At 44.4% G+C, this 22,160-nt stretch overlaps 1 protein-coding gene across 3 annotated transcripts; it reads left to right on the forward strand.

Moving 5' to 3' along the window:
• The first annotated feature begins 168 nt into the window (after positions 1 to 168).
• ALKBH3 (alkB homolog 3, alpha-ketoglutaratedependent dioxygenase) lies at positions 169 to 16,504 on the forward strand. 3 transcript variants are annotated; one of them, XM_015864493.1, is made up of 9 exons: positions 170 to 280; positions 418 to 530; positions 1,323 to 1,357; positions 2,371 to 2,418; positions 3,431 to 3,539; positions 4,561 to 4,647; positions 7,880 to 8,089; positions 14,438 to 14,536; positions 14,976 to 16,504. In XM_015864493.1, the coding sequence occupies exons 1-9, from the start codon at positions 211 to 213 to the stop codon at positions 15,066 to 15,068; spliced, it is 864 nt and encodes a 287-aa protein (XP_015719979.1). In that variant the 5' UTR covers positions 170 to 210; the 3' UTR covers positions 15,069 to 16,504. The 3 variants fall into 3 exon arrangements, with proteins under 3 accessions (XP_015719981.1, XP_015719979.1, XP_015719980.1); XM_015864494.1 differs by having other exon boundaries at positions 3,431 to 3,534; positions 4,559 to 4,647; XM_015864495.1 differs by lacking the exon at positions 4,561 to 4,647 and having other exon boundaries at positions 169 to 280.
• The last annotated feature ends 5,656 nt before the right edge of the window (positions 16,505 to 22,160 follow it).

Raw genomic sequence — 22,160 nt, forward strand, 5'->3', positions numbered from 1 at the left:
ACGCATCACTGAAGCAGCACGATGAGCCCTTAGCTTGAGATACTCGGTTATATCCCCGGCCGGCCCCGCCGTGCCGAGACGCATCCCTGCAGGCTCCGCTGCAGCCACCAGAGGGCGACAGGAGCTCGGCCATGCGGTTCAGCTCCCGGCCCGGCGGAGGAGCGGCTCGGGGAGGAGCCCGGGGAGGAGCCGCGTCGGTCCGGCAGCGCCATGGCGGAAAGGCGGCGGCGAGCCCGAGTGCAGGGCGGCTGGGCCGGCGGTTCGGCGGGGCGGCTGGCAGGCAAGGCGGGGGAGCGGCTGGGGCAGGGTTCACTTCTTCCTTCATTACGGGATCCGTAAGCGGCTGCGACATGAAGCGCCGCGCTTTCCCTGCGGTGGAGTGTAGTTTCACGTGGTTTGTTTTACCCTTTGCTGTAGCACCGAAGGCGCCCGAGGCCGGCAGCCGTTCCCCTGCAAGCGGCGGGCAGGCGTGGGGGAGGAGAGATCAGCTCCGCTCCCAGGAGCAGTTTGTCTTTGAAAAACCATCAGAGGTAAAAGCGAGACGGTTTCTAGCAGAATGTCAAAGCTTTCTGAAACTTTCATTAATGAACTGAAAAACTGCGGGCTTTGAGGTTGTGGTCTCACGTTTGAGATGAAAACCTGAGCTGAGCTGAGCTGAACTTTTGGAGACGTTTACAAAGCTGATTTCGAAACTGTACAGCCCGTCCATTTGGCTTCAGTCTAGGCAAAGATATAGTGAAGTCATCTTGGCTTCAGGCTAAGCCCTGGTACCTCCGTAGTGCTGTGTGCTGCTTGCTCGCTGTCAGTACCACCTTGTGTCAGTGCTGAGCTCAGGGAGGAGAAGCTGAGGGCAGCCAGAAAGCTCATGTAGGCTGGATTAAACGACTGGCCTTTAAGAACAGCTGTCCCACAGTGACTTTTAAGCTGCCGACTTCTGATCTGTCTGATGTTTTGCTCTTTGACAACGTCTGAGATTTGTTTATTTCTCCTCTCCTCGCTACGTAGTTTTACTTCTGAATGTAAGGCTAAGATTTATTTAAAACTGTAATTCAGTATTGCGGTAATCCAAATAACTTATTAATGGATGTCCTTTAAAAGGGGCATTTGGGTGTTAAAATCTGGAGGGTTGGCTGCACATGAGGGTTCTAGAGGGGGGAGGTATATTGCAGCTTAGCAGCTGTCCAATGGTGTGTTTTTCTCATTGGCGGCACAGTGTTCACCTATCTAGAGTCACCAGAGGTGGCAGTGAGCTTTGTTTGGCTGAGGTGTGTCAGGTACTTGAACATTTGGTACTCATCCTGTGTTGTCTGATTACCTTTCAGGTGGAACGCAGAGTTCCAGAGGCAGGTGTGATAGAGTGAGTATGCAGTGGACTTAACTGCCCTTCCTGTGGCTTTTCTGCCCTGCTCAGCAGGGTGACTCTGCTAAAAAAGTGTTCCTTTTCCTCTTACAATGTCCATTCCTCTTATAATGTCCATGCCTTTGAAAGAAATTTCAATATAAAACATGAACCTTTTTGTCCAGAGTCAACAGTTAAGAGAATTCACATCTGTCTTAGTAGCTACTACAGCTTTGGTATAGAATGAAACAGTAGGGGATCCGTGAATGAGAGAACCACAAACATGTCTGCTTTAGTTAACAGCGTGCGTCCTCCTAGAAAACTCCCAGTGTAAACTATATTGGAGGAGCAGTGCTGGACAGTGATTAACTTCTGGGATGTTTTAGGCAAAAAGGGATATAAAATATGGAGCTAGCTTAGGAGAAGAATGAGGTAGTGGGAGAAACAAGCAGCTCATTTGAGAGTAAGTAATACTTCACAGTAACACAGCCTGTAACAGAGGAAAGAATTGCTCTACTCCCTGTTCCAGTGGTTAAAATGTTATTTCCCTACACGTGGGTTGGTTTCTCTGCTTCTTGCAGACAGATGAATGCTTTGCTATTGTCAGGACGATGGTATCTGTCTTCTGATTGATCTGTCTTTGCATCTACAGTTGGATTTATGCTCTTGGTGTAGCCATAACTATAAGGATCATGGTCAGAGTATAGTCCTGTTGGTGTCTCCTTTCATTTCCTAGTTGGATCCCTCATTTACTTACCACTAGAGCCCTAAAACTGTGTATTGAGCCTGGGCAAGAGTAGGAGGTGGGGGACAGGAAGCACTCAGAAACTCATTTGTTTCTGCAGCATCCTGTGCTGCCTCAAGCTGACCACCCCTTCAGAACACTTTTGCTTCCTGATGTAACACAAACCTTCTTGCTGTCTTTTGAAGAAGGCTTTCCTAGCTCAGACTTACAGCAGTTAGGTCTGTGCTGTTTGCTGTGAGATCTCTTGTTGGTAGGTCTGATGGCTCTTTCTTTTCTATACCCTCAGCAAGCCCGGGGTGTATGAGATCAGCACAGGGCCAACCGGTGTTTCTAGGTAAGTGAAGAACACGCCTTTGGAAACCTGTTCTGTGCCTTTTGTTGAATGGTTTTAAGGCAGCTCTCTGCAATCTGGTCTCTGCATTGTTCTGGCTGTAGGAGGCGCACGTTGCCCTTCTGTGCATCATCTGCTCAGAGCACTTCTGGAGGTGATTTGCTTATCAAGCAGCAGACACTTGCACAGTTCTGAACAGCAGTGAAGAGAAGAATGCACCTGTAATGTGCTGCATCTAGTGCTCTTGGCTGAAACGTGTTTGTTTGTTTCATGTTCCAAAGCTACTGCTGCAAATTTGGGTTGGTACTGTATGTCAGCATGGGCACAGATAAATGGTACACAGCCAGTATCGTTATTCTGTCACTGGAGTTTATATTTTCCTACGCTGTTGTTGGATCACAAACATTTATCAGAAGTCAATAATTAGACTTTTATATCTCTTTTTAACATCTTTTGCCTGTCTTATTGTGGTGTCTCTGAAGCGATGCATGTTCATAGGAGTTAACCCCTTATAAGCAGCACTCATCTGCAGCCACAGTAGCCAGAGATTTTGCATTCTGCTGTTAGTATAGTCAAAATACATGTAAGTGTAAAAACAGGGGAGATTAAATGCTCTCACATTCTTCTGCTTGCAAGACAGAGTGACAGTAGTGATAAAGGGCTGTTGTATTCTATGTGCCATGGACATGGTGAATAAAGGGGAATTACTATCTGTGTTGATGGTAGTACCATAATTGAAGATATCTAATTTATCGAGTGTGATAAGAACACTGTTCTTTGCTCAGCATACGGCTGTCTGTGGGATTCGTGGCTTATTGTCATCATGTTTTTTAGGTCTTAAAAACAATGAGATATATTTGGTTAAAGGAAGATCCATCAGGAGCTCTTGCTGATTTCTGTGCTTGCATTATAGGCATTCTTACCTTCTTTGGAAACCCTATAAGTTAGAATATTTTATCAGAGCATATATAGAAGCCTTTATTCCTTTGTTCTTTTCTATGTGTTCTTCCTTTAGGATTCATTTGGTTCCTGGCTTCATTGACTCAGAACAGGCAGACTGGATGTTTGAACAGCTCCTCCAAGACATACCCTGGGGTCAGAGAACTCGCACCAGGCAGGGTAAGGTGTGTAGCTTGACTTTTCAGGTCATCTCCATGTCATTTCTGCACCAAAACCCACACTCTGCCTGTTTTTCATGTTATATATTCCCTTTCCACATTGCCTTCCAGTTCTTTGGTGTGTACCTGAAGCGCGCTGCTGCATAGAAAGTAAAGGTGCCTTTCTATCTTAAAACCCTGAAGGATTTTCCTTTCTGTGCTGTCTCCAGCTCTTTTTCCTGTTCTTTTTTTTTTTCCATCTTCGTTCCTTCTTACCATCTCCCACTGCTGATGTAAAAACTGCATTCATTGTGTTCTGTCACCAAGAATATTTTTGCCACTCTCACTTAAAATCCCAGCAGGACACATTTACTTTCCCTTGTCTTTGACTTTTGGTAGCAGTACCTGGTGAGTAAGAGTCTGCTATTCTGGATTTGTTCACTAAGGGGCACCTGTTCTATCTAGATCTCTCTGTTTAGTCAGGAGTGGATTTAAAAGAATATAAAATAACTGGTGGTGTTTGTATGTATGTTTATATATATTTATATGCATGTATATTTAACAAAAACGTGACATCTTGTCCAGCTTTGCTGCCTCCTGCTTCTGTAAAATCCCACTACTGCAGTACTTTCCACTTCATGCTTCCCCATGGCTGTACGTTGCAGCTGAGGCCAGTGTATTGGGTACTAGGACTGGGAGAATCCAAAGCAGCCTATGATTATAACTGAAGTTTCAGGGTAATTTTATCTTTAATTTGTCCAGTTGTTGCCCTGTCTGGCATAGGGATGAGAAAATTGTTGTGGTTCCAAGATTTTTGCCAGATGATCCTTTTTGCATGGGATCAAAACTGTAGCACAAGGCCTGCTCTTGAGTAGTAGTCCTTCTCTTCGGTTCATTATAAGGCGGCTTTTAAACCTGAGGGGAGTGGACAGTCATTCCTTTTTAATGAAGTTTCTGTGGCAGAATTGTACCTTTCTATTTTCTATTTTCAAGCCCGTTGATTGAGAAAAGGTTGAGAAAAGCCTTCCTGTTTTTTCTTCTTTCTGAGGGATCTTTTGAGGAGCCACGGCTTACCTCCTGGTATGGAGAACTTCCCTACACTTACTCCAGGATAACAATGCAGCCAAACTCACATGTATGTATATGCACACAGTTTCCTTTTGCTGTTGTCTGGGAAATGAAGAACACTTTGTGGAGACTGAGGGTCAAACAATCCCTTCTATCTTCTTTTGATCTGGAACATCTATTGGAATTTCTTTTGTGATCAGCATCAGGCTGCAGTGGAATGTGGACAGCTGTGTGAAAGAAGTGTTGTGAGTGGACTGGTTGAGAGAAGCATGATGTAGTGGCTAAAAGTTGGGGAGAAGAAAATTGTTTCTCTGGTTTAATTCCAAGTTTGGGGTTTGGGTTGCTATGTAGCTTTGGACAGAACTCTTAACTGTTCGGTGTGACTTACTCTATGCATCGTAATGTCAGAGTCTGCGGTGTATGTGGTCATACTGAGCTTACAGCATATGCAATCACACTGAGTTTTTCAGTGTCCAGATGTGAGAATATCAACTGCTGAACTATTTGCACTTAGAAACACTTCAATACAGCTGAAATGAGAATTTAGGCATGTTGTTGATTCCTGTGTGAGCATTATGAAATTCAGCACATCATGTGCCTGCTCAGCAGCTTCAGATTGTTTCACATAATTTCCCATGCTATTTTGGAATGGTCAGAAACCTTCCAAGTGAAGAGTTGATGTTTTGTTCCTGTTCAGTTTCTCTCGCTGGCTTCCAGCATGTTGTCCTATTGGCTTATTTCTTAGTATTGCTTTGCTTCACAATTCTGAGACAGTAGTGTGCTGTGTTCTGAACCATAAATTGTGACTTTTGAAGGTTGTATGGTGTGCAAACAGTATCCTGAGTCCCAGAACTGCTGCTGGGGGGAACACTTCCCCTGCAAAGCTCAGTTAGAGGGCAGGAAAGTGTTACTTAACAAGATGAGTTCTAAAGATTTTTCTAGTCTCAGAAATTCCATAGTTGGAAGCCTGTGGAATTTGTGGTGAGAAAATAGGCTTTTTTTTTTTTTGTGCTTAATCACTGAATATTATTTTAATTGGACTCTTGTAGAAGCAGAATGGCTTTAGGGCTTTGAAGTGCACCCACAGAATCATTCTGTTGTACACTAATGATTTAAATCTAGTTCAGAGTTGCCTGTTGTGGAAGCTGTTGCTGCTTAGAGGTTGGATAGAAACCATGTGCCCTGAAGTTCACTGATTCAGTCTAGTTTATCTGAAGCTGAGAATTAACACCATTGGAACTCTGATTTGATTTTTTATCTTGGAGATGTAAGGACCAAATAAGTCACACATACTGACCTAGTCTTTTATCCCCCAGATCCTTCTCTTTTTTACTGGGAAAAGGAAAGTGACGTGCACCAGCAAATTTACTTAGCTGGCAACCAACCCTACCACTGTCTGGAAACTGTCTATGAGAACTGCCCACAGACACATATGTGTGTAGACTGCACGTGGTCACTCTGATGTCTTACTCAGCTTCGTAGGTGGGAGTTCCTGCAGCCTGAAGAAGCTGTGGACAGTGTGAAGAGCACTGCCCTTAGCTGCAGAATAGCATTTATATCACAGAAATATCCTGAGTGAAAGCAAATGTAATTTTATGTGCAGCTTGGCCAAAGCCAGTTAACTGCCTTGATCTTTTGATCCATAGGAGTAATTAGTTTTGTGCCCCCCCTTTTTTGCTTGTTAAGACAGAGCATGATGCCAGCACAGCTAAGTATGATGCAATGCTAGTACTAGTGAATTTTGGTATTTGGGGAACAATTCTTTGTAAGCAGAGGTGTATTTAGAGAAGCAGTAATGTTTCATAATAACATGACTTCCATTGCTGCTCAGTTATAGTGAAGTTTCCACTGAACTGTAAAATTAACTATATAACATTTTCACCCGTACTGCTTTTGTGATAGGAGTTGAAGGAATCCAATGTGGTGGGTCTCTGAAAAGTGCTTTCAGTAATTCTCAGTGTGTTGTTCTGTCATTGCATTGCATGTTTACTGCATACTGCAGTTCTTGAGATCCAGCGGTTTTCCTTCAGGCAACCCAACCAAGTACAAGCTGTAGCATTTTTGGCATCTGCTACTGATTTCCCTATGTATCTCATAGCTACAAGCTATGTTCAAGTATAGTTAATTATTCATAGGTTGCTTAGTCACTGAAGGGGTGACTTAGCTAGAAAAACCCCAAACAGAAAGATGACATATTGAAGGTTCCTGCAGTGTAGCCAATAGGTTAAACCCCCGAAAATGCAGGGGAGCATGGAAGGAAGTTGGTGCAGACCTGATTATTTGAGGTTGGTGCTGGGAATTAATTCCTGCTGCCTGTTCTTCCTCCTTCCAGTGTTCACTCAGGGGGTTGGAGTCAGTTCTTTGTCCTCTCTTGATCTGCTTATGTAATGGACAAAGATTCTGGCCTACATTGCTTTGAGCCTTTTTTTCTTTTAGCTTATATCGTGCTTAAAAGCACTCTGACAGATGAAAGCCATGATGTAAGTTTATAACATTGAGTAATGATTCACTGGACTGAGTTGTAATGGAATGTGCATAGCTGCCATAGGCTATGGGCAAAGTAAGATATCAGCAAAGGAAAGGCTGAAATTCAGGACCCGTGATACTCATTTTGTGAACCACCAAAAGTTATGCTAGACTTATGCTGAAGTCAAAACCCCAAGAGAAGACGAGCTGGGTTCAGCAAGCTGTGCCAATAGACCTGGGAACGGAGGGCTGTGCCGTGCCAGTGTTTGGGCAACTGTTGGCTCTGGATCTGTGTCAGCTGTGGGGAGCTGAGTGTGTCATTTAGTCACCAAGTCCAACTTTTTCCTAGCAGTGGTTAAGTCAGTCAGATGCTGTCAGACCCATGCGTTAAACTGTTCTGACTTGGACAGGAAGTTTAAAAAGAGAGGTATGTGTGGGAGAGCTTGTATAGCTTTTGTTTTAGTTCAGAGCTGATACTGTTTGTTCATGGTCAGATTAAACAAGTTTTACTCTTTTGACTTTCTCACCTTCCAGTTAATTGAGGCAGCTGCAAACATCAGTACAAAAAGCAGATTGGCCTCACATTTTTAAGAGGTGATACAGTATTGAGCCGTAGGTGACAGAAGCATGTTTTGCAGAAAGCTCATTCCTCAGCTTTGCTAAAATTTCAGTGAGATTTTTGCAGAGGCATTTGTTCAGCTTCAAGTTTATTGTGGTAAAAGTGCAGTGTGTTTTGTTTCTTATCCAAGAACAGTTTTCCTCTTGTGTCTAATGCTGTTGTTTGCTGACCTGCTTTCTTTGTATTTATCTTACACCTCCTGTGCCAATTGCAGTGGCATCCTGTGCTGACCATGCTAAAGGAGCACATAGAGGAGTTCACCGGCCATACCTTCAACTCCCTTCTCTGCAACCTGTACCGAAATGAGAAGGATAGCGTGGACTGGCACAGTGATGATGAGCCATCGCTGGGAAAAAATCCCGTCATTGCCTCGCTCAGCTTTGGTGCTACCCGGACCTTTGAGATGAGGAAGAAACCCTCCGCTGTGAGTACACTCAGCAGTGTCATATCTTCAATACCTTCCCTCTGTTTATATAGTTCAATAACTAGACACATTTAGTAATGTTAGTAATCAGTGAAAATGCATTCATAAAGTTCTGTGCAATAAGTGTAGGAAGCAAAAAGTCCATCACATGGAGTGTGACATGTTCAATTTGGGAATGGAATGCCTCCGAAATGACACACAGCAGTGTAATTGCAGCCTAGGTATTGTTTTGCCATAAGCAGGTCCTTTCCCATTCCTTGTCATCAGTAATGTTAGAAGGGTGCTTTCACTGTGTAAATGAACCATAGATTTGATACCATTTTGTTAAACTCCTGTAAGCATTGTGTAATTCATAGTATGTATGGGATGCAGAGTAGTTCTGACCACTGTTCCAAGTAAAAATCCCCTTCGCATTGTTTGCATTCTGACCTGTGTATGTTCAGACTGGGAGACAGTGAACAGCAGGAAGGAACTGCTCATTTCTTTCCCCTAAGATACCAAACTCTGGTATCACACTTCAGAGAATAAACAGGGGTCATTACTAGGATAGGAAGCATGTGTGGAACATCCTCTCAGGGGTTTGTTGCTGATTCTGTAGAGAATACTTTTCCTAGATAAAATGCCATGTTATGGGCCAGCTTCACACTCCAATTCTGCAATGCAAGTTGATGTAAGTAAAGAAATCACACATTCCTTTGTTGAGAACCTGAGCCTTACTTTAGGGTATCTTGCTTCAGATGTCTTTTCTGCATGTCTTCTGTTACAAGGCGGTATGCTTGCGATGAGCTTTGGTTAGAATAATTATTATTCTTTAAATATATGCATATATAGTCGGAAAAGCACTTTAGATCTTAGGGAGGAAGTTTGCTGACTACCTATGTCATTATTAATTCTGAATAAACTGGTTCAGAAAGCAGAGGTGGAGTTGATCAGTGTGTAAGAAAACTGCAGTGAGGTACTGAAATCTGCCTGACATGGGTCACCCAACTGTGAATGGAACGGATCAGAATTTCAATTGGAAAACTAAATAATTTGTATTTTTCACCAGTTATTTAGTTTGTGGATCCCTTATTGTGTGAAAGGACTTTAATCCAGTGGTACTTGAGCATGAGATCACATAACCAGTGCATTGTATCACTGGGCATAGCATGAGGAAGTGTCTCGAATGCTGCGATGCTAATAAAATGTCAGCTGGCAAATTAGTTCTTCTGGGAAGCTGTAAATGGTGCTTGAGTTCGTTTCTAGATTGTTTGTATACCCTTTCAAAGGATCACAGTCTATGCCACCTAGATTTCAGCATAGACTCTGCAATTTCTGCTTAAAAACTGGGAGCAGTTCTTAGGCAAGACGTCTATTTGTTTCATTTTCTATTTTTTCAAAAGACCTCCACTCTGAGTAAAGGGGGAATTCAATCTATGCCATTCATAATTGGCCAGCTTCTTTGGTCTGTAGCTTGTGGCTTCTTCCTTTTTTCTTCCCGAGCTGGATCATTTTCCATATATATGCATCCATCAGGTCTTCTCATTATTTTTTTCTTTAGTGTCTCTGATTTGCTCTTTCTGTCTAGATCAGTCTTCTTATCTATGAAGTTTTCCTTTTGCAATAGGCGTACCTATTTCTAAACTGAGGTCCCCACGTGCAGAGTGACGTTTGAACACGTTGCTATTAGCTGTATATCCTGTGCCTAAGGGAATTTTACTGAAATTATATGTCACCTTACGTATTCTTTGTGCGTTCCAAAAGCCTGCAATTTTCTGAGCATCCTATGGCACGAGGTGCTCTGCCAAGTGGGAGTTGCTGGAGTCTCTGACGGAAATTACAACCTTTCAGGCTGTACCAGCAAAGAAGTAATTTTCATGCTCTATTGTAACGTAGCATACTCACTTTCATTAAGAGAAAGTTAAAGTTGATTGCAGACATTTGAAGCTTGATCATTACTTCATTCAAAAGCAAATTACATGAGGAGCGATGTAGTCTAGGGAAGGGTGAATCTACACTAGCAGTCGTGCAGGCATTTCAAGCTCTTATGTGGCTTGAAATCTGCAATTATTTGTACATAAGAAGTTCTGGGGGCAATCTCCTCTGGGGTGAAAAAGAGGAAAGCAATTCCTTTTTGTCCCCATGTTAAACTTCTTTAAAGGCCAGCATTCTACTACTGCTGACCTTACTGTTTCAGAGGCCATCGCTTCTCTCTGTTCAGGTATGTGCTTTTAAGTATTCTGAGATGGAAGACATCATGAAAATACAGGGTGAGAAGTACTGTGGTAGAATCTTGCTGTGGTAAGTGATGCTGGAAAAAAAGTAAAGCAATTGCCTGTGTGTGATTGTGTACCAGAAGTACACAACAGCATGTACCAGAAGTCAGTAACACCTTGTACTGCCATCGGGGAACACCAGAGCAGGGCCTTTGGAGACTTTGCTTTGTAATAGAGTGCATCTGTATGAGCATACTTCATCTTGAAACATTGATGGACTTATTAGAGAATAAAAACCTATTTTCCTTAGTCACCTATGGCAAAGACAAGTCATGTCAGTGTTTGTTTGAGGTTGGTTGTTTTGTATTTGCTGTTATTGCGTGTTTGTGTGAGATTTTTACATGTGCTCTGTAGAGATTTGATGGGATTTACATAGACCACTCTGAAACTGCCACAAAGGGAAATCTCTATGTCCTTTGAGGTGGTGTGGGAGGAAGGGTGAAGCTATTTAGCTGCAGGTGGTATTGTTTTCTGCTGGAAAATTATTCCAGAGTGAGGCTAAGGAAGGGTCCAGTCCTCTGTTTTTTTTCCTATTTGGTGACTGTTGTACTGGATGAGTAAGTGCTCACCATGTAATAGGTGGGGAGGTGGGGAAGGAGTGCAGAGGGGCATGCAGAGCCTGCCTGTATCTGCATTGCCTCCCTTCTGGGTAAGTAGAAGATAATTCCTACTCAGATTTCAGCCCAACACATGTACAAGGAAAATGCCCCATCTGCTTTTTGGAAGCAAATCTCTCACTAGAGTTGCTACAGGGACTTTTCATAGAAATTAACGCGACGCCAGAAACTGTTTATCTTTACCCACTGGAGTTTTCAAGCATTCTTTCTCTAAAATGAAGCCCTTTCTGTTCATTTGGACCATCTAATTATTGCTCATCACTGTTCAATTCAGGCAGCACCAGGGTACCCGATTAGGTATTTCTGGAAAGTGTGAGGTTTCAGCTGAAGGGTGAAGGGCACTACATGATGCTCCAGCAGCCCCGTGTGCCCACAGCTGAGGGCACAGAGGCCTGGGCCAAGTCAATGCTGGCTTTGGTCCTTGGTAACCATGGCAGCTGGTGGGTGCTGGGCATGGGAGGGAGTTCTGTGCATGTCAGGTTAACAACAGGGTGTTTGTGGCATTCTGAGAACCAGCTTTCGTGTGGGTCTGTCCTTCACGTGAAACGCTAAGACAAGGTCCTGCTGTCCTTGCGTAGCTGTTCCAATGGAAGTTAGCACTCCTAGTAAACAGCAGAAAAATAACCCTTGGTGTCCTCATGGCCCTCATTGAAGACTGACACAGGAGTATATTGAGCACAGTAGAAACCAAGGCTTGGATCAGGATGGGTGGATTGGCAGGAAGGAGACTTGTGGGCAACAGCAGCTGTAGAGGAGGTGGCTTTCTCTGCTGGTATTGGCAAGGCGTGAGCAGCTATAGACATGTAGAGAGGAAGAGGCAATTACTTCAGGCTGCCGCAATTGCAGAAAGCGAGGTCAGCAGAAGGAGTTTAAAGATAGTCCTGTGTAGGAGGGTAGGGGGATTACGTGAGGAAACAGCAATAATGCTGATACTCATTCTCACTGAATCCATAAAAGAGCTGCACTGAGGATGTCATCAAAGTGGCAAGAAGAAACAGGCAAAAATGCAAAATGGTTGATCACTCTGAACGTAATGCCTTCTGTTTATTTCCATGGGAACTGCAACAGATACAAAAAGCATAACAACACTGCTTTGCATTCAGCAAACATCAATGAGTGCCTGTGGGTGCCATGTTTTCAACATGGAGGAATTCAGTGACACACCTTTGCTTCATATGCACTTCCATGTCAGACTGCCCCTCTGCTGCCATCTGTCACATGGCAACAAAATGTAATGGAATATTGGTGTGAAAGTTCAACCTCTGCTGCCACACCACCAACCTTTGCTTCTGACATTGTGGGCCAACATAATAATAAGGGAGGCATTACTTTCAGAGCAGCCCTCATAGATGAGCCCAGTTTGTTGTGGAGATTCAAATGGTGCTTCCACAACTGGTGGTAGAGGAGGAAGCTGGAAAAGAGGGATGGGAATCGGAAATATATAAGATTCAAAGTCTGTAAGGATAATTCTCATGCTTGAGGTAATAGGTAAAGCAGGAGTCCAGGAGCCAGCACTCTGGCTTCCAGATCTTTCCTCTATCTTAGCTTTTTGATTTTGTAAGTGCTGCTTTTACATATTGGTTTTTCTAAGCCAAAAGAATGTTTTCTCCTGAATGATTTGTCTTAAAAGATTAATTTTAATTATGATCAGCAGGAAAGAGACGTTAAAAATAATTCCACTTTTGTCCTTCCACAAAGTGAAATGGCACAACCCCGTGAAACAAGAAAGCAGCCATGCAATGGTATTTCACTGCTTTTCATCAGCAGTCATGTTTATATCTGTTCTTGAAATTGTCTCCTTGTTTCCCCTGACGTTTAAGGGGGGGAAAAAATGACATTGTGCATTACTTCTAATAGAGCGAGATAAATGCTGAATAATTCCACATGCTTGAAAATATACTTTGCAAATGGCCACTGTCCTTCTGGAAAAGAAATTACTACAAGTGGTTCTCAGTGCTCTCAGCACTCCCTGATGTCAGAGGTTGAATGAGTGTAACTAACTGAGGAACAGCCTCAGGTATCACCAGGCAATGCACGAATGTGGAGCTGCCAGCCAGTACTGCCCCTTGCACCAGAAGGAGTGAATAACCACGTTCTGTCACACTGAGCCTAACAGTCCTAGGCATGAACAGAAAGCTTGCTTTTGTTACTGGGATTTGAGTTTACCCTGACCAAGGCTGGTTTGTTTTGGGTTTTGTTTTTTTTTTTTTGCATGAAGAAAAAACAGATTTGATGATCTGTTTGGAAAAAAAAAAAGCCCATGTTTCTGCTTCCAGAGATGCATTAGTGCACAAATTTTCCCCTCCTCCTCCCTGTATTTTGAAAGCAATTTTCTACCTGAAACCTCTGAATTCCTCATTTCAGAGAGTTGCTTTCTACTCTTCCTAAGCAGCTTTCTAAATTGGCAGCAGACGTCTGTAATGTGCCAACTATGTACTTGGATTCTGTATTGGGGGAAAAATAGTGTTTCTCCTACTCGGCACTTTAATACAGATGAAGTAATTAAAGTGTCAGTGGTAAGCAGGCAAGATGCCGAATAGAAGTTGCATAAGTTTTGTAGCAAATTTTGCACCTGTTGAAGGCGAATAGCAGAAAATATTAGAAGAGTACATGGAGTGTTGTACCTGCCCGTGTGGCATTCTGGGATGGATACAGTTGGTGTCAGGCGCAGTGTGGTTTCATGAGGATGTGACTGTGATTACTGACTAAGATAAGTGTGTTAGTGTAATTGGCTTCCCTGAGCAATGCGCCAGTGGCACTGTGTTGGTCTGATGCAAAATTGGAAATGAGGAGTTCCTCTTCTGAATGATGTCATGTGTGTCAGATCAAGGTTGAGGTGCTGCTGTGTTTAGTTATAGTTCATGCTTAAAATTGTTGTATGTCATTTGGGAGCTCAGTAGAAATCTCACAATTGATGCATGTCTTCTAGTTTAGCTATCTCTTTTGCTTAATGATAATGAAGTTTTAAGGGAACTTGTTGTATCAACTACTATAGGAAGAATATTTTTTATATTGGGAAGAATTCTTTATCTAGCAGATAGCACTGTACCATCTGGAATCTGAAACAGGACCGATTCATAATAGAAGGAATGTGTTCATTTTTGATGAAGTAGTTAACCATTGGGATCGCCATTACGATTGCAAAATGCTTCCACACAGAACCACTTAATCCATATGGATGTCTCCAGAAGAGTCGCAGCCTCTCTCCAGGATTTTGCACTCGATGTAGGAAGCGGTTGTTGAACTTGATCTGTGCTTTACAGACAGCAAGATGTAATACAGCTTCTTTCATCCTTAAAATGCTCGGCTCCTGAACTCTCTATGAAATATGTTTGCAGAGAAGTTTAGTTAGACTTCCTGATCCTGTAGAAGCTTCCTTTCTTCCTCCCATGTCCCTGTTTTTTAAGCTCTGCTACGGAGGTCTGGTTTTCTGCCAAATGTGCTTGCCTACTTCAGTGTCCACTGTTTCTTTTTAGGAAGAGAATGGAGACTATACTTATGTAGAGAAGCTAAGAATCCCACTTGATCACGGGACTCTGCTGATGATGGAAGGAGCTACCCAGGAGGACTGGCAGGTAAGAATTCACCGGCACTCCTTATTGCGCTTTACTTATAGTGCAGTTCTCTAAATACGTGCAAGGCACTCCTGTAAAGATACGGAATATATGTTTTCTACTGGAACAAATACTTCAGTATGTGCTAATATTACTTCGGAATGTCAAAGCACCCCCCAAAAGTTACGGGTTTTTATTCAGCTGCTAAGTGATAGTAAGAACTGTCTTACATGTAGGTGTTCATTGCAGTTCCTCAGTGAAAGTTGCAGCCTGCAGCTGAAAGAGTAAAATCAATTTAGGAACTTAGAAGATAAAGGAAGAATTTTAGGCAGTTTAGTTTAACAAGCCCAGAGTAATCTGCAGTATTACAATTCTTTACACTGATTATACCTCCGTTTTAGATGCACAAGCTCATGGATGTTTGTTTGTTTTGTTTGTTTTTCCATCATGCTGCTCACAGCATCGAGTACCCAAGGAGTACCATTCCAGAGACGCACGGATAAACTTGACCTTTAGGATCATTTATCCAGAACCTGATCGAGTTTGGAAGTGAAAAGACACTTTGAGCATTGTTGAACGTAAACCACAGGAGTTCGAGAGCCTCAGATTCAAAAGAAGCCTTACAGGAAGGAGTTCTGAGAAAAGTCTGATGGGGAAGAGAACTGATGTCATGAAGATCCTTGACAATCAGAAGTTACCTGTTACGCAAGCTGTGCTGTTTCTTTTTCAGAAGTGGTGGTATTTTTATTCGGGTGAATATTAAATCATACACTTGGTTTGCAAAAAAAAAAAAAAGACTATTCTTAAAAGAACATGGAAGCTCTGAGAGGTACTGAGCAGAGCTGTCAGCAGCTCAGAACTGGCTCTGGATTACCATACTGGAATTTACCTGGCCTACCTGTTGTTAGGAACTAGTAAGCTGGTGATTGCTTACCTTGCTGTTAGGCCAGGTACAGTGTGTGCATGGTTCTTCCTGCAGCTGAATGAAACCCACTGTACTGAACTAGAGCATTGGTTTGGGCTGTCTTTGCGTTCTGTTTCGAGTAGGATCCAAGCATGGGTAAATACTCAATGCTGTGTAACACATTAAAAAAACTCTTCGGTGCGAGAGTAAGTTGGTGTTAGGAAGATGTCTGTCTTCTCTTAGCCAACATTTTCTGCAGTTTAAATTTGTTACTTGACAGGAGTGGTCGGGTTGTCAATACTCAGTTATGCCCATATGTTAAGGTGTTGAGCCTCCAGGACAGGCTGTTGAGCTCTTTAATTCCATGTGTATCAGCCAAATTTGTTAACAACTTCTTTATCTAAATTACCTTATGGCTTTAGACCCAGCTTATTCTTCTAAAAGGAATGAACGTTATTAGAAAACTTGCTTTGTTATCTAATAATGTCTCCTCTTTCATCCCAGTTCCTACAGAAATACGTTTTTGGAAATATATCTTCAATTTGATGATAATTCTTTCAATTTGAATCTAAGTTCCAGGCTCTTTGATGCACCTCCTGAGAGTGAGCTTTGAAGCGTGCGACTGTTTCCTTTAATGTATATTTTGTTTGGGTAAATGATAGTTTATTACCACCATATGAATGCCCAGTTTTGGCAATTCTTACAGAGTGTTTTCCCTTAACCAAGTTGCTCTGCAGACTTTTCCAGGTATTTTGACAAGGTAACATTTTAGCATCTGTCAGCTCAGACAAGCTACATTTGTTCACACTGTGTTACCTGTAGTCATGCTGCTGGAGCGAGTAGGAGGTGGAGGCTGCTGGGAACCTTTAAATCCCCAAACTTCAGCCTATGGAAGTGGCAACTGGTTTGAATTCAGTGAAGCCCTGGTGTGTAACTGATGGCAGAGCTGTGCTGAGGAAAAACAGTTTCTCTCTTACTTTCTCAGCTTCGATTTATAATGTTAGCAAATTGTGGTTTAGTTTATTTGCTCTGAGCTGTGAGAAGAAAGAAGGTTTACCCCCAAAATAAAATGGTTTACAAGAGAATTGCTGTATCCCATGTTTCTCTCTTGGGGTGATGTTGTTTTATTGCTGCTGTCCCCTGTGTGCTGCTTGCTTTCCACACCAGTGGCAGAGGGAAGAAGGCGTGTGGTGTCCTTCCTCCCCCTGTCCTGCAAGATAAACAGTTGGCATAGAGGTCAGGTTTCTTCACGCCAGATGGGGTGTTGGGTGTTGTTGGTCCTTCCTTCCTCCCCCCCCACCTCCTCCCAAAATGTCCCCTAGCCAGGTGGCAGCAGATTGTGGCCTCCTGCCTGCCGGAACAGCAGGAAATGGCTTAGAGCAGAGGAGATTTCAGCCCACATCTCCTCAGGAGGTCTTTCTGCAGGGACATTTTCTTTGCAGAGATTTGTTCCTTAATACTGCAAGCACTCTCGTGGTTCTGGCTTCTGGTGCCGTTTAGTGACACCCAAAGGCTTGATTTTTTCAAGGGAAATCAGCCAGACTGAAAATTTCAGGTGTTTCTGCTGTTGGAATCTAGTGCACAGTGTGATGTTCATTTAAGATGGTAAATGTGTAGTGTCCAACTTATAGATAGCTGAAGGAACTTTTTCCCTCATTAAGTGGATTTGAAAACAGTGCCTCCGAAAGGCACTATCCAGAGGTTTATTTTCCAATCATGAGGCTTTACTTCCTTCCTAGAATTGTTTTGACAGTACAGCATTCCCAGCCAAAAGCTTAGTGAAAAAAGTTTTAAACTCAGAATTCGTGACAGTAATTTAAAGGGCTGTTGGGTTGATCCCAAACCGAATGTTTTTACATAAACAAAGGATTCAGAGAGGGGATTTTTCCTGGACAGTTTTGTTTTTGCTGTTCTCACCAGAATAAAGCATGAAGTTGTCTGCCCTTATGAGCTGGTGGAGCAGATGTTAGGAGCCGCTTTGCCTATAAAGTGCTTTTGGACTTCATTTTCCATATTTCCAAGATGGTGTTCTTGCCATCTCTCCCAAACTGCCTTTCGTAGCTGTTTGCTGTTCCAGTCCTACTCCTATGTTGTTTGTTCCCGTTGATCTCTAGTTGTTTCTCATACACTCCCAGCAGCAGGTGTGTGATATAGCAGGTTTCAACTGCGCTTTTACTTTTTTCCTGTTTCTTCATTGTGAAGTGTTATTCTCCAGCAGAATATGAACTTCAGTGGAGCCTTTTCCAAGGGAAGCTGAAAAATTGCGTTCCTCGAGCCCATTCATTGCCTGTGGTTTTCCAACAGATTGCCTTTTCCAAGTAACCGTCACGTTTTCCAATATGCAACTCTCAGGCTTGGTGGTCAGGGGTAGATGATAGAAGCTGTCTTTGGTACAGATGGAGTGTGGTCCTTTTGCCCCTAGAGAATATGCAGAATGGAGCTGTTCTTAACAAAGATACAGAAAACAGCAAACGAAAACAAACCAGCCAAACAAAACAACCGCCTTGTGGCTGGTGCACAGGGTTGTTCCATCCATACTTCATTTTGTTGTTCGTTTAACTCATACATAAGCAATAGCATTATTAATGAACCACAGTGGTATCAGGAATCTATGTCTCTCCACTACTTGCAGTAGCCATCTAATTATGGGATACCTGAATGTTTGAGCATAAGCTCTTGATAAAGCTCAAGTACAGCTGATTAAATACTGTGCTGTTGGGCCACAGCTGCTTGATCTGAGCACATTCTGTTTAAAAACAACAGTAAATTTTGTCATTTCTGTCAGGAAAAAGATGATTACGTAGGATTTACAGTTCTCATTGACATTAAAGCAATCCATTGTTTTGTTTCTCCCACATCAGATTAATTCTAGCTATATATTTTCCACTTGTCATGACTGATGGATTGAGTTATAGCTACCTGAAATCTGCTTCTGCCAGTAGCAGTTCAGCGAGAGAGATGGGGTGCCAGGAAGGGGTTAAGGAGCCAGAACATTCATACTGCAGCACTGTCTGAGTGCAGAAGATTGCTCTCCTGGGTGTTTGGATAGGAGCTCTGGGATGGGTGCTGCGAATCCATAATGCCTCCTTGTCAAGTACTGCTGCTATTGACTTAGCTAAAAAGCGTTTAACACCCGCTTTGCCTTTTCTGGTCATAAACATTTTCAGATTGGATATGAAATCTGCCTCACTCTGTTTTGTTTTTGAAACGCTTCTTGTAAATGCTCAAGGTTTCCATAGTAACCAATGCCATTTGTTTAAACTGCAGCTCACCGGCCCGTCCTCCTGCACCTCACTGCTGCTGGGATCCTGCAGCTATCACTCCTTCTCTTGACACGCCTTGGAGTGACTCGTAAATACTTCATAGTGGCTCACCAGCAGGTCTCTGTAAAAACATGGGCCCTTCCCAGAGGGCCATCTCTCAGTAGGATGACAGATGTGGGCTTTCTTGCTTGCTGACCTGTTTGATTTACCTCCTCTTCCTGTGCACCATTCTGTTAAGCTTCAGACTGCTGTGTGATCTCCCTGTGGGAGCAGCACCCAGGCTGGCTGGCAGCTCTCTGGCTGCCCACATTATGAGGATGTGTCTCTGGGCAGCCAGAAGATGGGTTTGGTGTGTCGTTGCTTTACCTTAAGTGAAGGAAGTGGGGGAAGTAAATTGAAGGCTGTTATCAGAATACAGAGCATGGAGGTCTGTCACACAGGGGTGCCACTTGGCTTAGGTTCCCCAAGAGGAACAGAGCCACCTTGTGCTCCAATTGCTTAGGAGGGTTTTCTATGGATGAGCAAGACTTCAGGTCCTGGGGATCACCCAGCTGGATGGTGCTCAACCAAAAGCCATTTCTGCCTGCACAACACGGTTCTGGTGTTTTTTTCCTTAGAATGAAGCTGATTTCTGTCTCAATTACTTGTAAACAGGCTTTAAAGGAGAGGGGAGGGGAAAGAGGAAGTTTCTTCTGAAGCACATGGGTTCTCTGCAGTGTCTGTAGCCACAGAAGGAACTGGGGAGTTAATAGTTGGAATGTTGGAATCCCACCTGTGGCTCCAGCTCAGGGTTTTAAACCAGAAGCATTTAAAACATGAGAGAAAAACATTTTTCAAGTTTTTCAACCTGGGGCAGCCTGCACTTCATCAGCTACAAGGTGTGTTATTGAACTAGAAATGCAAACTGCTTAATTGGTGGTATCACAGTACCTATTAGACACAGAAATACGTGGGCAGGTACAGCCATGGTAAGTGACAGCTCAGCTTTGTCCCAAGGACCTGCGACTTGTACCAAAGGCAATGGGAATGTTCAGGGTGATTGGTGTCTGCATGAGCTAACAGCACAGCTTTGTTGTTGAAGCAGCAGATCCCCCCAGATATCAGCTCCTGTTGTTAAGCCGTGCTCCTATGGTGTATCCCCACACACCTCGTGCTGTTGTATCTGCCGCAGTGCTGGAGGAGCTGCAGCCTGCCCTGACCCCATCAGCCCAAACAGAGGAAACTCAGCATAGCAGTTTCCGTCAGGGAACATTTTGCAGCTCTTTTTGAAAACAAAGAGCTCTATTACCCCATTAATTAGAAGCAGTGTGATGACAGCAAAAACGCTGTTATCCTGTGGCTGCTACTGACGTACTGGCTTCACTTCAGCTATGGCTTTATTACGAAAATAATTCAAAGCAGAGAATAACGCAATGTATTTCTGTGAGGAGCATTAATACATGCAGACTTTCTGATCTCTACGTTGTCCAGTAGGTCGAAAGAAATGTTTTAAGTTATAATGGCATGAAGTACATGAGAAGTCAGGCTGGGCTGCAGGCTGACTGAGGGAGCAGCAGGCTCAGTTCACTGGGGCTCAGCACATCGGGGTGCTGCTGTCTGCTTGCTACAGGTGACAGTGGCTGTGCACCTCCAGCCAGCAGGCTCCAGTCAGGCTTCCAATGGGCCTCGTGCAGCCTGTATGCCCCGTCAGAGAGGTGCAGATTCCCACAGCACCAGGCCATATGCACAGGGATGACCTCAGCTCTGCACTATGTGAGACAGAATCCCCTTCCATGGGAGCCCCCTGGCAGCCAGGCTCTGCCATCCCAGCAGTGAGGTCGCATTTCAGCCCTGGGAGCACCTAGATTAAAGGCATGATTTAAGCCACCGGAATAAATATAGTTGTTACATTAGCACATTACAGGCCTAGCTTGGGGGATTATGTCACAGGATATTTTTTTCCAAATTGTCTCAACTAAAAACTGAAGGCTTCCTGGTTATTGCCATGGTGATATTGCTCCAACTCAACACTGGAATTTCCCGGAACCTTTTATACTCCTGCCTGCTCAGGTACCTGAAAGGAAACTTTTGAGTTTGTGCTGAACAAACTCAGTGGGCAGTTGGGGGGCTGGGGCTGCTTGTGCTGGATTTCTCAGCAAGGCCTGGGATCCTCTGGTGCTGAGGCCATTTCTGGTGCAGATTGCATTCACCAGTCTTGGTGTGGGCAGCATCTGGGTTGCTGCAGGGAAGAGCTCAGCCCCAAAGACCCCTGGACAATAGCCCTGTCTCTGGTGTGGTTGTGATGGCAGAGCCGAGATCCAGGAACCCGCCTACTGTAAGTCCTTGTTGTGCACCAAGGGCTCAGGGGATACATTTAGCCACTGAGATCAACCAAAAGCTTGTTCACTTTTAAAGTTAATTGTATCTCCCAGTACAAAGGCTTCAGACTAAGCCTGGCCCTGAGGCTGCTGCAAGCAGCCAAGGAGCTAGCCGCATGCTTGCAGCCAGATGCCTCCTCACACTGAAGCTGGAGCATTGCCTTAGCATTGGTAGTGCTGCCCGTGCTGCCTATACTGTGCTTCCAGCCCCATGTCCATGTTCTGGAGCCAGACTGCAGTGGGGCTGCCATTGTTCAGCTCCTTACCAGGCCTCAGCAATGTTCTGTGTGGGTGAAGCTGCCAGAGGGTGTATTCTCACATTGGCTCTGCACAGGGAACAGCTGAGCCACATCAGGCTCTACCTCCCTCCTGCTTTCCTTCTCTGCTTCCCCCCAGCTCTGTCCCCATCCCTGCCCTATGTTGCCTCATGTTGATGACTTTCTATGATCGCGTCCCCTTGGCCTGAATGGCTCCGATGTGTGGTTCCAGCTCATTTGCGGGCTTTTGTTTCGGCTCAGTGCTACCCGAACGCCATTTCTTGTCTGCGGCTCTTGTTTGTGCATCACCCGTGCGGCCGAGGCTGAGAGGAGTGGAAAATTTTAGGTTCCCTCAGATTAGCGGACACGGGGTCACGCTGAAGCAGGTACCTAACCCTGCTTATTAAACCACATCAAAAGGGGCAGAAGTAGGAGGAGATCTGCGTGTCAGTCGTGGAGTAGTGCTATGCGAGCTCTGTAGTTTATTGTGGCGTTGCGGCGCCTTATCCGGGACTGGAGCTGGGCTTGCCCTGAGCGCAGCGCTGCGGGACTGAGCGCTGGACAAGCGGTTCTCAGCTCGGGGGCCGCGGGAGGTGTGGTGCGGATCGAGGTGTGGTGCAGATCGAGGTGCGCTGCGGATTGAGGTGCGCTGCGGATTGAGGTGTGGTGCAGAACAAGGTGTGGCGCAGATCGAGGTGCGCTGCGGATCAAGGTGCAGTGCGGATCGGGGAGCGCTGCCCTGCGCTCTCGCAGCGCCCCGTTCCCCCGCGGCCGGGGGGCGGGGACCGGGGCGGTGCCAGGCGGCGGGGCCGCGGGTGGGCTCCGCCGAGCATGCTCCCGCGTGGGCACCGCCGCTCTATATAA

This window comes from Coturnix japonica, chromosome 5 (assembly GCF_001577835.2).
Source record: "Coturnix japonica isolate 7356 chromosome 5, Coturnix japonica 2.1, whole genome shotgun sequence".
NCBI classification, from domain to species: Eukaryota; Metazoa; Chordata; class Aves; order Galliformes; family Phasianidae; genus Coturnix; species Coturnix japonica.

Excerpts from the sequence above, each read along its gene's own strand:
- ALKBH3 (XM_015864493.1), top strand. The coding sequence starts at position 211 with ATGGCGGAAAGGCGGCGGCGAGCCCGAGTGCAGGGCGGCTGGGCCGGC. Across the intron at positions 281-417 it reads TTCGGCGGGGCGGCTGGCAG|CACCGAAGGCGCCCGAGGCC; the intron begins GCAAGGCGGGGG and ends CCTTTGCTGTAG. Across the intron at positions 14,537-14,975 it reads CTACCCAGGAGGACTGGCAG|CATCGAGTACCCAAGGAGTA; the intron begins GTAAGAATTCAC and ends TGCTGCTCACAG.